The 16,421-nt window shown below is 39.2% G+C and overlaps 1 protein-coding gene across 6 annotated transcripts in view; it reads right to left on the reverse strand.

The window, feature by feature from the left end:
- Positions 1-14,348, reverse strand: part of LOC124870498 (uncharacterized protein DDB_G0286299-like) — a 23,144-nt gene extending 8,796 nt beyond the window's left edge. For 3 of the 6 annotated variants that reach the window (XM_047369222.1, XM_047369223.1, XM_047369219.1), the window contains exons 1-4: positions 13,491-13,753; positions 12,493-12,548; positions 8,977-9,131; positions 8,709-8,884 (exon numbers count right to left, since the gene is read on the reverse strand). In XM_047369222.1, coding sequence (XP_047225178.1) covers positions 8,709-8,884; positions 8,977-9,131; positions 12,493-12,548; positions 13,491-13,595 — 492 coding nt within the window. In that variant the 5' untranslated portion in view covers positions 13,596-13,753. Of the gene's footprint in view, positions 1-8,708; positions 8,885-8,976; positions 9,132-12,492; positions 12,549-13,490; positions 13,756-14,083 lie in introns of those variants that run through there. The other 3 variants (XM_047369220.1, XM_047369225.1, XM_047369221.1) reach the window with 3 other exon arrangements.
- Positions 14,349-16,421: the final 2,073 nt, after the last annotated feature.

Raw genomic sequence — 16,421 nt, forward strand, 5'->3', positions numbered from 1 at the left:
AAAAATAAAAAAAAACTCTAAAAAGGAGCTGTTTAAACCCAAACCTCACCTCCATCCAACCACAGAAGAGCAAATAAGCTGCAACTAAATTGCATTGATAGTGGGCTGTGATCGGAGAGCAAATAAAACTATTGTTTACATGCAGCTGAGTGTAAGACGGGTGCTTCAGGATCATCTTCAAAACAAAAACAGATAAAAATGCCACAGATGTATCAATTTCATAAAGATCTCTCGTGGGAATTCTAGTTTTTGCTAGTGACCTGTCCCCTCTGAAAACTATGATCGACACCATAAAGAATATATTCTTCTAACTTCTGGCTGCACTCCAGAGTTAAACGTTTCATCCCCAAAAAAGTACATTTTCTCTAAAACGGTACTGAGTTAGGGTGCTTTCTGCAAACTAAAGTGCTCTGCGTTACTCAGCTTAAATAGAATCCAACAGAAACTAATAATGAGCAGCATGTGGCAACCGAGGAATGGAAAACAGGAGAAGATAGAGAAGAATTGTTTGTAACTAGGTTATCAAACGTAGTTGCTCCTCTGCCTTCACACACACACACACACACACACACACACACCTCTAACATCTTCAGATCTTCTGTGGAGACTTTCAACAAGGAGTATACAAGTTATATTATAGTATATTTTTGACGATTTTTCTAAAAACTGCATCTGCGAGGTCAGACACTGATGTCGGACAAAAAGGCTCTCGGTCTATGTTCTAATTTATCCCAAAGATGTTCTATTGGGTGCAGGTTGGTTAGGGGGAATCTCCAATCTGTTCCCTCAAAGCTGAGGGCATAAAGTATTAGGAGCTCCTTTTACATGAACTAAGGGGCTGAACCAATCACCTGAAAAACGGCTCCACACCTAAGGTCCCGTTTACACAACAACATTTTTCAGATGAAAACTGAAAGGTTTTATTGCATTTCCAGTGTAATGGTGTGAAAACGTCTCAGTCTCTGTTGTCATGTAGACAGGAAAAATCTTATCTTTCTAATAGGGAAGCCTTGGCTCATGCACAGTATGACTGAATCAGTAGAAAATAATGTGCACTCACACAACTGACCAGTTTAAAACCCACAGAAGAGGATGTCCACACTAACAATGGTGGACTGCAGAGGATTTACTTGTCCCATTGATTCTTTTGAATTTAACGACGGTTCTTCAACAAAGTTTTCATTTTCTCCACGGTTTTAAAGCAGTAGAGTGTCTGCGCATGTTAAGTTTCAAAGAACACACCACCTACTAGAGGCATCTTAACATGTCTTCTGTTACCATGTGAACAGAGACTGTAATTTCAACATCATGTTGATGTGTTAACAGAAACAGGAAAAAAATCCCGTTTTCAATGGATCGTCGTCTAAACAGGAATCCACTCTGCATCTAACTTGTCACAACACAGTCAGACAAAGTGCGGATCTCCATCAAGTCACTGCATTGTCAAACAGAGGCATCTCCACAGAACTAGAGCAGGGGTTCCCGAAAACTTTGGCCTGTGAACCCCAAAATAACCCCCGTAAAATTACATTTAATTATTATCCTATACAGAGTGAAATAATTAAATGCATTTTTAAATTACATTTAATTGACTTAATTTCATTATTTAAAAAGGTATATTTAATTTTTAATGGGACATTAATTGTGCATTTCATAATTTAATGATACGTTTAATTATTGAATAATGTATTACATAAAATTAATGGTACATGTACTTATGTAATGGTATATTTATTTCATTGTACACTTTTTGTTATTTATTTCATGGGACTTTCACATTTATTTTATGATATACAGGTCCTCAAAATATTAGCATATTGTGATAAAGTTCATTATTTTCCATAATGTAATGATGAAAATTTAACATTCATATATTTTAGATTCATTGCACACTGACTGAAATATTTCAGGTCTTTTATTGTCTTAATACGGATGATTTTAGCATACAGCTCATGAAAACCCAAAATTCCTATCTCACAAAATTAGCATATTTCATCCGACCAATAAAAGAAAAGTGTTTTTAATACAAAAAACGTCAACCTTCAAATAATCATGTACAGTTATGCACTCAATACTTGGTCGGGAATCCTTTGGCAGAAATGACTGCTTCAATGCGGCGTGGCATGGAGGCAATCAGCCTGTGGCACTGCTGAGGTCTTATGGAGGCCCAGGTTGCTTCGATAGCGGCCTTTAGCTCATCCAGAGTGTTGGGTCTTGAGTCTCTCAACGTTCTCTTCACAATATCCCACAGATTCTCTATGGGGTTCAGGTCAGGAGAGTTGGCAGGCCAATTGAGCACAGTGATACCATGGTCAGTAAACCATTTACCAGTGGTTTTGGCACTGTGAGCAGGTGCCAGGTCGTGCTGAAAAATGAAATCTTCATCTCCATAAAGCTTTTCAGCAGATGGAAGCATGAAGTGCTCCAAAATCTCCTGATAGCTAGCTGCATTGACCCTGCCCTTGATAAAACACAGTGGACCAACACCAGCAGCTGACACGGCACCCCAGACCATCACTGACTGTGGGTACTTGACACTGGACTTCTGGCATTTTGGCATTTCCTTCTCCCCAGTCTTCCTCCAGACTCTGGCACCTTGATTTCCGAATGACATGCAGAATTTGCTTTCATCTGAAAAAAGTACTTTGGACCACTGAGCAACAGTCCAGTGCTGCTTCTCTGTAGCCCAGGTCAGGCGCTTCTGCCGCTGTTTCTGGTTCAAAAGTGGCTTGACCTGGGGAATGCGGCACCTGTAGCCCATTTCCTGCACACGCCTGTGCACGGTGGCTCTGGATGTTTTTACTCCAGACTCAGTCCACTGCTTCCGCAGGTCCCCCAAGGTCTGGAATCGGCCCTTCTCCACAATCTTCCTCAGGGTCCGGTCACCTCTTCTCATTGTGCAGCGTTTTCTGCCACACTTTTTCCTTCCCACAGACTTCCCACTGAAGTGCCTTGATACAGCACTCTGGGAACAGCCTATTCGTTCAGAAATTTCTTTCTATGTCTTACCCTCTTGCTTGAGGGTGTCAATAGTGGCCTTCTGGACAGCAGTCAGGTCGGCAGTCTTACCCATGATTGGGGTTTTGAGTGATGAACCAGGCTGGGAGTTTTAAAGGCCTCAGGAATCTTTTGCAGGTGTTTAGAGTTAACTCGTTGATTCAGATGATTAGGTTCATAGCTCGTTTAGAGACCCTTTTAATAATATGCTAATTTTGTGAGACAGGAATTTTGGGTTTTCATGAGCTGTATGCCACAATCATCCGTATTAAGACAATAAAAGACCTGAAATATTTCAGTTAGTGTGCAATAAATCTAAAATATATGAATGTTAAATTTTCATCATGACATTATGGAAAATAATGAACTTTATCACAATATGCTAATATTTTGAGAAGGACCTGTATTTATGTAATTTTGTTTCTCTTGCTCCTCCATCCATCTCAGGGGGTCATATCATGGTGATTCAGGAAATCATCTGGAAACCCCCCCCACTTGACCTTTATTTTGGGAACCCCTGGTCTAGAGTCCAGTGGCACCGTGTCTTCACCTAACGCTTTGCATTTGGAGATCTATGGATTGGAAGCTGCTCAGCCATGAAAACCCGTTCCATGAAGCTTTCAACACACAGTTCTTGAGCTAATTTGACGCCCACATGAACTTTGGAGAACTTGAAAAAGGTCTCCAGCTACTGATTTGTTATACAAAAAGTGTTCGGAACACCTGAATCCAATAATTTGGATGGGTAAGCAAATACTTCTGGCAATATAGTATACGTGTGACCCGACACGTACTTTACCATACATGTAACTAATCTTGCTCCTGCTGCTGATGTTTTCGTCTGGAGAACTTTGCTGAAGTAGAAGGTTAAATTTAGCATGTCTCCTCTCAACCAAAACCTACATATAAAGTTGCTCTCCTGCTTCATAAACGCAGCGTTTTGGTTTGAACGTTGAGCAACTTAAGTTGTGTTTCAGCTGCCCTCTCTCATGTGACCTGCTTGATATAAACCAGGAGCTGCAGCGGCCAACGCAGTCTCCGCTTCGATTCAATTGACAGAATGAGAGAAATTTGGATTTTTAAGGGGAAACAGTTTTTCCGCGGCACAACTTAATATACAGCGTTGCAAGCGGCTCACATAAAAAAAAAAATAAATGTGGTTTTTAAATATTGGCCACATAAATCACTGATGCATTGCTTCTTGGCAGGCAAAATGAGTGCAACTGACACAACTGACAAGATCTGCGATTTAACACTGGATCAGGACATTCCTACTTATCAAATAGTAATAAATCAGGGGTTGGACTGGGTCAGAGGTCTCCAAGCACCCGTCTTGTATTGGATTCAGTTTCATGTGTGTCTCCCAGTCTCAGAAAACACAGCTCGACACAACAGCTGCTAAAACATAGTTTGTGACTTACTGTCTGTTAATCTGGTTGTAGCAAAAGATCCCCAAAATGGTTTGCAATCTGAACTTTGCAGACAGATAGAAGAATAACTGAAAGGATACAATTTTAAATCTTGACAAATGTGTAAAAAAAAAAATTAATCAAAACCAGACGCTTTGTGGATTTTATGCATTTTGTCCTCTGCACCGAGGCCAGCTTTAATTCAACCATCTGGAGGGAACATAAACAACAACAATCTGCTTTTAATTATATTCAGCCTGAACATCTATGCTCTGTTAAAAATGTGTCAATAGAGAGAAAAACCTGGAGGAGCTGAAACTGTTATGCAGAAATCCTGGGTTTTAAGAGTTTTGTACAAAACTAAAGAAATCAATTCAGACACAATAATTTTCAGCACTGTGAGCTGCATTATTGGCTGATACAACAGAACAGAGGAGTGATGGAGACCATAGCAGAACATACAGCAGCCACTGTTGAACGCATTATTACCTTGACTGGACAACAGCTATGTCTCTGTTTTCATTGCAGCTTCCTCCTGCAACAATGTCCTGAACCTTCAGTTAATTCTTTGCAGACTTTTTCATTCTGGCTCATTTTGGATTATAAACAATTTTATTATGATGATAAAAATATTTTTCAGACACTTTTGAAAAGTTTTCTTCCAGAAAATCTTTTCTGTACCGCTTTTTAGTCTCCATTTGAATTTTAAAGTCTTTGTTTCACAGCTTCTCATGTACACATCACACAGCCACAGTTAATAGCTTAAACTCCTTGCTCCTTTCCAACAACAGTGTCTTCTGATGTATATCATTTTCTTAGAATAAATAAGTAAAGAACTTTATTTGTATTGTTCCAACATGTTTTTACTGGTAAAATGTCATGATTTTCCATAGTTCTCAGTTCATTCAACCAGAACTAAAGATATTAAGCTTCCAGAACTTTATGGCTGATGGTCCTACAGTGGTCGGTCAGTCGGTTGATCCAAGAAATATTAGATCTCGTGGGAATGAAGCTGGGGACACACTACACGACTGACAGTCATCAATCTCACACTTAACTAGACCCGCTACTGGATCACAGACTACAGGATGTTTCAGAAACTCTTGCATGGGCGGTTAGACTAAACCCACCCTAACCCCTAACCCTAACTGTTTATGCAGAGGTGTCAAACTCCAGTCCTCGAAGGCGAGTGTCCTGCAACCTCTAGATGAGTCTCTGGTTCAAAACACCTGAGTCAAATGCCTGAATTACCTCCTCAGTATGCACTCAAGTTCTCCAGAGTTCTGCTAATAGCCTAATTATTTGTTTCAGGTGTGTTGAAGCAGACATCTAAAAGTTCTAGGACACCAACAGAAGAGATTCTTAGACTTCAGACGGTATATAATTCTGTAGAAATGAAATTTTAAATATGTTGCGTTTAATTAGCGACTGAAAATGATTTGGTAGTGTTGACTTTATTCTGTCTGACTCTCATAGAGAGAGCTGAGATTTTGTTTGTTGGGTTTGGATTGACTTTAAATGTTGACTAGAACCTAAAAATATTATTTCTATGTGAACAAACAACCATGTCATGTTTGGGCTGGATCATGATTTATGTTAAATATTCAACGTGGAAAGAATTTCATTCAGAAATGTCAACTGTCTAAATTAGGTCCCATTACATTTATGTTTAATATGTGAATTGTTTGGTTTATTTCAATAAGATCTTTGATTATTGACTGTATTTTACTCTCAAATATCTGTTTTATTTGTTTGTTCTTTTTAATGCTACTTAATTGTAATTAGGTTGGTGATAGTTTGTATTTTGCCCGCTGTTGTAGTGGGCCTATGTTTATTATGTTGAATAGTTACAAAGAACGTTTTAAAAAATCCCAGCCTCTCTTTTTTTATTTGCTGTTAGCAACACGTGTTTGCAGTCGGGTTGGTGATCACTTAATCCATTTTGTAAATGTTTGTTTGACTGCGCCCGAAGCTGGGTCGGGTCGGCTCCCTTCACACCCTTGCTGACTCCAGTTTTCAGCTCCTCTTAAACAGATTTTAGTGCCAACTCGTCCTGCCGACTGACCATAACTACTGCAGACTGATGAAGACGTTCCTCAACTGGGAATCAGAGGGAAGATCAGGCAAGAAATCATGTAGTGTGACCCCAGATTTACCTATGGTGTTCCACAGGGTGTAATACAAGGACCCCAGTTATTTAACGCTTGTATGTACCATCTAATCATCCAAAGCCTGTAACAAAGCTTACAAAGCAAATATAATGATTTCAAGGGCAGATTGGTCGTGAAACAGAAGTTATCTCAATCAAAAAGAGGTGAATAGTGTTTGGTGTTGGAAGGACAAATCCTAAGTTTAACTGGTGTAGAAATTGTCTTTGTGCTTTATTACATGTTGCTACTCTGCTGCTATCAACATATGTTAACTACTGAAGAATATTTTCCACCAGCTTTTTAAAGCTTTGTTTCAAATAATATGTGGAGAAATAAAGGACTTAAATATAGAACAGATTCAGACAGGAGGAAAAACTGGCTCACAATAAAGAAAGAAATACAGGTCCTTCTTAAAATATTAGCATATTGTGATAAAGTTCATTATTTTCCATAATGTAATGATGAAAATTTAACATTCATATATTTTAGATTCATTGCACACTAACTGAAATATTTCAGGTCTTTTATTGTCTTAATACAGATGATTTTGGCATACAGCTCATGAAAACCCAAAATTCCTATCTCACAAAATTAGCATATCATTAAAAGGGTCTCTAAACGAGCTATGAACCTAATCATCTGAATCAACGAGTTAACTCTAAACACCTGCAAAAGATTCCTGAGGCCTTTAAAACTCCCAGCCTGGTTCATCACTCAAAACCCCAATCATGGGTAAGACTGCCGACCTGACTGCTGTCCAGAAGGCCACTATTGACACCCTCAAGCAAGAGGGTAAGACACAGAAAGAAATTTCTGAACGAATAGGCTGTTCCCAGAGTGCTGTATCAAGGCACCTCAGTGGGAAGTCTGTGGGAAGGAAAAAGTGTGGCAGAAAACGCTGCACAACGAGAAGAGGTGACCGGACCCTGAGGAAGATTGTGGAGAAGGGCTGATTCCAGACCTTGGGGGACCTGCGGAAGCAGTGGACTGAGTCTGGAGTAGAAACATCCAGAGCCACCGTGCACAGGCGTGTGCAGGAAATGGGCTACAGGTGCCGCATTCCCCAGGTCAAGCCACTTTTGAACCAGAAACAGCGGCAGAAGCGCCTGACCTGGGCTACAGAGAAGCAGCACTGGACTGTTGCTCAGTGGTCCAAAGTACTTTTTTCAGATGAAAGCAAATTCTGCATGTCATTCGGAAATCAAGGTGCCAGAGTCTGGAGGAAGACTGGGGAGAAGGAAATGCCAAAATGCCAGAGGTCCAGTGTCAAGTACCCACAGTCAGTGATGGTCTGGGGTGCCGTGTCAGCTGCTGGTGTTGGTCCACTGTGTTTTATCAAGGGCAGGGTCAATGCAGCTAGCTATCAGGAGATTTTGGAGCACTTCATGCTTCCATCTGCTGAAAAGCTTTATGGAGATGAAGATTTCATTTTTCAGCACGACCTGGCACCTGCTCACAGTGCCAAAACCACTGGTAAATGGTTTACTGACCATGGTATCACTGTGCTCAATTGGCCTGCCAACTCTCCTGACCTGAACCCCATAGAGAATCTGTGGGATATTGTGAAGAGAACGTTGAGAGACTCAAGACCCAACACTCTGGATGAGCTAAAGGCCGCTATCGAAGCATCCTGGGCCTCCATAAGACCTCAGCAGTGCCACAGGCTGATTGCCTCCATGCCACGCCACATTGAAGCAGTCATTTCTGCCAAAGGATTCCCGACCAAGTATTGAGTGCATAACTGTACATGATTATTTGAAGGTTGACATTTTTTGTATTAAAAACACTTTTCTTTTATTGGTCGGATGAAATATGCTAATTTTGTGAGATAGGAATTTTGGGTTTTCATGACCTGTATGCCACAATCATCCGTATTAAGACAATAAAAGACCTGAAATATTTCAGTTAGTGTGCAATGAATCTAAAATATATGAATGTTAAATTTTCATCATTACATTATGGAAAATAATGAACTTTATCACAATATGCTAATATTTTGAGAAGGACCTGTATTGTTGGAGTTTAAAATGTTGACAGTTTTCAGGAATCTTCAAACACCTGGCATGGTTTTAAAATCTATTTTTTGTTCTCATACCACGTTTATCTAATAGATACTTCATACTACACTAAATGAAACATGAAACACCCTTACCTTTGTATCTGTGCTTGTTTTCTTCCATTCTTCTTCCACTTCACTGTCAGAGGACTTGGATGCGCCACCGTCTGATCTCCCAGTTTGGGTTTTATCAGCAGGATCCAGGTTCTGATCAGAAACGGTCCCAGTCGTGGTCTCTGCAGTGGACGACGCCACAACCTCCATCTTAGACACTGAAAGAAGATTCATTCTTGGAGCTCAGCTTAGTACCAATTAACACTAACAAAATTGTTGTATTCCAGTAAGTAAAGACATAAACACACACCACTTAGAGGCTTGTCGTCTGCTTTATTGTCCCCTGCTACACTGTAGAGTTTTACATCTGCAGCCTCCTCTTCTTCTTGCTTGATCACTTTAGTCTTCAAGGTTCCAGAATCAATTTCTGTCTCCTGCTTGGCGTGCTGAGCTAGAGAGCACAGCCTGCAAAATAACCAGGTTAGTAAGCCTCAGACAGGCTTATGATTTCCTTAATGTGATAATAAGCAAACAAACTATCAGGACCTCCTTCAGTTTTCTTATCACTTTGGAGTTGGAGTTGAAGATGCCATCATACACCTGCTTCAACAAACCCACTGTCATCTGGACAAAGCCAGCAGCACTGTGAGGATCATGTTCTTTGATTTCTCCAGTGCATTTAATACAATCCAACCTGATTTGCTTTGTCAGAAACTCCAGAAGACTCAGGTGGAGGCCTCAACAATCTCCTGGATTAAAGACTACCTGACAAACAGACCACAGTTTATGAGACTGAAGGGTTGTGAGTCTAACCAGGTAGTGAGCAGCACAGGAGCACCACAGGGGACTGTACTCTCACCATTCCTTTTCACTCTGTACACCTCAGACTTCCAGTACAAGACAGACTCCTGTCATCTGCAGAAATACTCGGATGATTCTGCAGTTGTGGGGTGGATCAGAGATGGACAAGAAGCTGAGTACAGGAAGGTGGTGGACCGCTTTGTGGCATGGTGTGGAAACAATCATCTTGAATGTGAATTCACCAGACTGGAGAGGAGATGCAACTGTGAAGCCATCTACAAGAAGGGACAGAGCAGACTGTACTTCTTGAGGAAGCTTAGGTCCTTTGGTGTTTGCAGCAAGATGCTGCATATCTTCTACAAGTCTGTTGTGGAGAGTCTGATCTCTTCTGCCATCATCTGGTGGGGAAGCAGCATCAGAGCCAGGGACTTAAAAAAGCTCAACAAGCTGATAAAGAAGACTGGCTCTGTTCTGGGGACTCGTCTGGAACCTCTGGAGATCATTGTGCAAAGAAAGATTCTTCATAAAATAAAGAACATTATGGAGAACACTGAGCATCCTCTTCATGAGACTGTCCTACAACAACAGAGTGTCTTCAGTCAGAGGCTTCTTCAGATCTGCTTTAAGATGAAGCGCTACAGGAGATACTTCCTGCCCACAGCCATCAGCATCTACAACTCTTTGAAGGAACCTGGATAATATGAGCCACAACATTTAATTTCCCTTTGGGATTAATAAAGTAGTTTTTTGTTTGAATTGAATTAACAAGATAATAATAATATACTAGGTTAAAATCAGGAGTCTTTGCATTTGGACAATATGTAAATAATATATATAATATTCTCTCAGGACATTAAATTCTACATAACCCTTAAGAATTAGTAAAACATTAGAAACCTTATGTTTTACTTTTCATATATATTTCTGAGTTTTTTATTTTTTTGTATTGAAATATGCGACATTCTGCTAACCTGCATCTCATTTTCAAGCAAATGAATAACATGTCAACCGGTGTAAAAATTCACTATGAACATTTATCCAAAGGAAGTGTGATGTCATCCATTCAATCGTGTATCTGCTGTTGGTTTAATCCTCATCAGGATGGCAGGGATTTAAAGCCAATCCCAGAATGCACCTGGGAATGGATTTGGCAGCGACTCAGTTCAACAATGTGCTGTTTGAATCCCAGTGAGTCACAAGTTCACCCTGAGCTCTGTTCATCTTTTCATACATCCATCCATCCATAGTTCAAGGCCTAAACTGTCCCTACATTAACTATAATTAGCTAATACGTTTGGTTAATTATCTGTTTTAATGATGCTTCATTTGCATTAAATCTCCCACTGTTGGAAAGTCTGTTTATTTCCCTTTAAATTGTGCCACATTTATAAGGAACAATGCACCAGTGGGTAAACAGTGTGGAAAACTTCCACATACTCCATGGAAAACTTCCCTAATCCTCCCTGCCAATGCCAAAGGTCGCCCCCCCGTCATCATTGAAGGTAACCTCGATGCAGAGAGATATCAATATGATAATCCAATATCTCCATTCTTAGGGACTGAACTCTCGCTCCAACACAGCAATATTTATCAGAGACTACCTCCACCTTTAGGACCTGAATGACCTGCAGTTCTGACCTCATAACCAATTGAATACTTGGGTAGTGTTTTAGTGAAGACCACCTAACCCAGGACCTGTGGAAATATAAATGCCTTATTATTAGTAGCTAAAACTAAGATATATTTGGGACTTTGCTGTTTATAGATTGATTTTTATTAGGAGTTTTTAGTTATCTTTTTGATAGTTAGAAAAAACCTTAACAGTAGCCTCTAGTATTATAGAGTCCAGTTTTTACACAATGAGTGTTTATTATTCAAGGTTAAAGTTTGCAAGTGTTTTCTGTCTGTATCGTGAGAAGCCGGCAGTGTATTATGGAAGCAAATCGTTACCATATTTCAAATGAAAAAGCATTTTCAGAAATGCTTTTTCATTTTAAGAATGTGGCTGCATTATCTGACCCATAAATTAAATTAGTAATCAATCATCCTATTTGCATTTTAATTTTCTTCTTCAAGACTGCTCATTCTTTCACTTAAAATGAAAAAGAAAAATACTTTTGAGATTTATTATTCAAAATGTACCCCAGCAAATAGATACGAAAAAGTCAATTTGAAATGTAAAATTTGAAAATGAAAAAGCATTTCAAGAAATGCTTTTTCATTTTAAGAATGTGGCTGCATTGTTTGACCCATAAATAAAATCAGTAATCAATCATCCTATTTGCATTTTAATTTTCTTCTTCACGACTGCACATTTTATGCCATAATCAAAAAGAAAACAAAGCAGACATTGCTTTTTTCGGTCTCTGGTACCACAACACTACCTGTAGGGTTGACTTGGGTACACAGTTGGTACCGGAGTTACTAACATAGCCACACTGCATGATTCTGTCCCACAGAGGTGTGTGACCAAACTGGTGACCAGTATGAAGAGAAACTGCCGGACGGTTGTGGTTGTGAACAGTTCAAACCTAAATCTTTCAATCTAATAAACGACACTAAACAAGACTCAGCAGAACAAGCTGTTTGACATCAGCAGAGAGGAATTGGAAAGCTTTCCATGGATGCAACCCATAAATTAATTTTGCTTAAAAATGTGGCAACATTTAAAGGCTTTATACCTGTACAGGATTTATTGTCAAGCAGCATCGTTACAACAAAGAAATAATCAACCAAACTCACATTTTCTCACTTTCTATTCCTAGTTGAGTTCACATTAAACCATTTTTAGTAAGATCAAGTATTCAGCAAAAAGTATTTAAATAAAAAAAAAAGTTATGTCACAATTTTATTAGCCTTATGAATGTGTCATGACTTTCAGTCTGGAATGCAGTGATCTGAAGCAGCCAAAAGGCCTGTGATAACTCAGGGGGAGCTCCACACACAGCTCAGGTGGGACAATCTGTTGACGGGACAATTATTAGTTGTGCACTCCACCAGTCTGTCCTTTATGGATGAAACTTACTTCATCCATCCAGTGTAGATGTCATGTAGGTTTAAACTCTCCACTGGCATCTCCACCTACACACAAAAAACAGAATAAATTAACACTTTTTCAGAGAATCACTGTGTTTTAAATGTATGTGCACGGCGATGCATGAAGAATAACGTCAAACAGCAGCAGGGCAGGTTTGTTTAAACATTACTGACGCTGCTGTGATTCTCTCAGAGGTTTTTGTTCACTCAATGATATTTTTAGTCAACGGTTGGGTCCTGAAATGTGAAACTTGTTGGTGACCGGAGATCAAGTTTCTTCCAGACAAAAACTCAGAAATGGCATCGTCTATAAACGTGTGTGCAGAAAAAATACATCTGGTGTGCAGAATTTATGAAAAATCAACAGAGGCATAAATAATTGAGTTATAAAAAGCCATCTTCACTTTCCATCAGCACACGGAGTTTGGTCAACAGTTTCAGTAAATGTTTACACTTTCAGCAATTAAAAACATCTGAGTTATAAAGCATATTATGTAAAACAAAAATATTCCTGCTTGTTAACTCACTTTAACTTACTAGGACGTGTTTGAATTTTGTGTTCATGCATTCTCTAATTATTTTATCCTGCAAATAACTGCACACTTAAGCAGTTAATCCCAAATTAATTAGTAAAACAGCTGATTGAATGTATAGAGATGCTGGAATTGCTCAGTGTGCAGCTGCAGGCAGTTAGTTATGCTCAAGCAGCTCCTGTAACATTCTGTTCTTTTCCTACAGGAGGCCTGAACCAGGAGCTCCACGGAAGAAGCTTCCTGGGAGCCACACTGACGCAAAATCAGGCTGCAGTCACATTCAAATTTGATTAAACTTATATAAACTGTAAGACGCGCATGTCAGCTCAGAAATTAACAATAAAATATCCAGTGTCATCCAATGTAGCTCAACTTGAGTAACAGAGAACCCCGCTCACGTTGGTGCGCAGCAGAATTTAAATTTAACTGAGGAGGAATCAGAGCAACTTCTCACCTGAGTTAGATGTTCCTCCAGCAGCTGGGCAGCTTCTCTGTAGCCGCTCACCTTCAGGTGTTGGTGGATTAAAACCAGCAGAGCAGCGTCCTCGTCTGAGCCCATGATGAGCCGCTGACAGAAAACACGCAGACAGAAAACACAGGAGCAAAATTTATCCAGGAATTAACAACACTTCACTTCATGCACGCTATCCTGCACGAGCACGTGTGCGGGACGAGGTGCAACATGGGAAAGGGAGTTTTTCTCCTAAGGGCATATTACAAAACGTTTTCTGAACGTTATAAAGCAAAGTTTACATCTGGGAGTAAATGTCACAAGGATCTACAGTTTATACCTAATAAAATAATATATGTAAGCTAATATTCCCTGTGTAAAATAAAATAAACACAAATAAAAGCAATATTAATGCCAATGTCAATTAATCGGTAGCATTATTTTTACACTGAAATTAACCTCTAATTACTTATACAATAATAAAAAGAATATGAATAAGGACTGTGTATATGGTGGAACTGCACTAACACTGCACTTAAACCTGAACACTGTACCTGTAGTGACTTGTTCTTAATTCAAATAAAACCAAAACGAACCTAAGCCACTGAGAGGCTGCTGACTGGCACTTAGTTGACGCGTCGTCCTCCTGGATCCAATGAATGAACACTTGAGGTTCTCTGATTGTAGAGCATTTATTGATCAGGCACTCTCAAACAACCTATAACCAAAGAATTTTACATTTTGCCGCAACGCAATGATCAACAACAAACGACGACAACGGTCAAAAACTGTATGTTTCCGCCGTAATCAGCACACCTGCTGCTCGGCTACCTGTGATTCCATTTAAATATAAGAAGCACTGTGATTTTCAGGTATTACACCAAACAAGAAAATAAACACAAAAAACCCTAAATATGGCTCTAACAGTACCCATGGTAAAACATGGCAGTGGTAGTATCATGCTGTGGGATTGCTAATACAGGGCAATCCTGGAGGAAAACCTGTTGGAGGTTGTAGAAAACGAGATTGGGATGGAGATTCTCCTTCCAGCAGGACAACAGCCCAAATTTACAGTTAGTACAAAGGAATGGTTTATATCAAAGCCCCGAACCACCAGCTCAGAGCGCTTATGCATCTGTTTTTCACACGGAGGTGTCTCCTGATTTCAGGACATCTAAAAGAAGACCTGCAAAAATGATAAAGTCCATAAAACATTACAGCTTGTCAGATGAAGAATGAGACAGTAGACAAAAACATTTAAAAAGATTTATTAAAACACATGGAACAACTCATTTATAATCTCACCTTAGACATGAACAAGAGGAGCTGTTCTTCCAGACATACTGACCATTCCTCGGCCATCATTTCATCACAGGGAGCAACTCAAAGCTGCAAAATAAAACAGTTCCTGCCAGTGATTTTACTCAGTGCCAGTGAATCAGGCTCTAATGAATTCCACACCGACTCTTTCCGATTATTTCCTGGAAACCTGATCGAGGAATTCCAGCAACAGAAGCTCTCCAACAGGAAAATAAATTATTTCACTGCAGCATAGGTTTGGACAAATAAGGCATGTCAGAAAAAACTGTATGGTTTCAAATAGAGGGGGAGGAGGTATACTTTCCATTGCTGAATAAAAACTCTGAATACCTTCTAATATTTTTCATAACTACATTTAGTTCCATAAAGGAGGAACATTCCTGGCTTTCTCTGGGGTGCCAGCTGGCTCCCCTCCGTTGGCCCAGCCTCCACACCGGCACACCGGGCGGCTGATGTCCATGTTCCCGCCAGTCCATGTCCAAACAGGGGAATGACGACCGGTTATAAAAATCACAACCTACACACACACTAACATCCTAATAAACGGTTAAAAAAAAGAAGAAAAAAAAAACCGTTGTTTTTTAACGGTTCCTCCTGTAAAGTCAAGTCAAAATGGCGGATGTGAAGTAGGTCAACCTTCAAGTTAAAGCAGTAAAAGTATTCAAAACGATTTTAATGAAGCAATTCACATATGTATTGTGAATCAGCCCGTTTAAAATATATAATAATTAAAAATTACAGTTTTATCTGTGTAAATGTTCCAACTTTAATCTTTTTTTTTTGGGTAACATAATCTTGCTTTCCCAACGAGCGGGATTTCTCCGCAGTCTGTTGATAATTTCGCAAACTTATATTAAATTAAATTTATTAAAGCAAACAAAAAAATGCATAAATATTAATTCAATGCAGTTATATTTAAAACATTTTATATGTGAGAAAGTATCTAAAATTAAGTAGCTACTGATCCAGTATTTAATATGAAACATAAATAAAATATATTTTATGAACTATGCCTATGGCAGCTAGTTAGCCTGGCTTAGCTACCTAGCTACACAGGCTAATTCCTGCCCCAGGCTACTATAATATATACAATATACACCGAATATTTTATTTAATACGTTTTCCTTTTTAAACATGCAGCTGCCACTTTAAAAAACAACAGCAACAAAACAAACTCCTATTAATTTTTACAAGAGTAGGCTTCCTTAATAAAAAAAAAGAAACTGACTTAGTTTGTATTTCTGACTCTTGAGCAATTGATTCTAATAGTATTTCAGTTCCATCTGATAAAACGTTTTCAGAGGGAACAACCCACCAAACAAATATTTATTTTAGGAACCTTAAGGGAACATTGTTTTAAAGTTCCCTCGGGGTTTTACAGTGTATATCCCTTTAAAAATCTATTCCCTGAACATTCTCTAGAAGTTACAGATTTTGTGACCTTTGGTGAACCTAAAGGTAGCATTCATGTGACCTCCAGGGATCATCCTATGTAGGTTAGCAGAAGGTTAGTTGTAGCTTTCACAATGTGGTCTACAGGTAATCTTTCAAGGAAGGTCACTAAGACGTATATATAGCAAGTTTCAGAGAATTAATTCCAGCGACCCTTCAGCC

This window comes from Girardinichthys multiradiatus, chromosome 6, assembly GCF_021462225.1.
Source record: "Girardinichthys multiradiatus isolate DD_20200921_A chromosome 6, DD_fGirMul_XY1, whole genome shotgun sequence".
NCBI lineage: Eukaryota > Metazoa > Chordata > Actinopteri > Cyprinodontiformes > Goodeidae > Girardinichthys > Girardinichthys multiradiatus.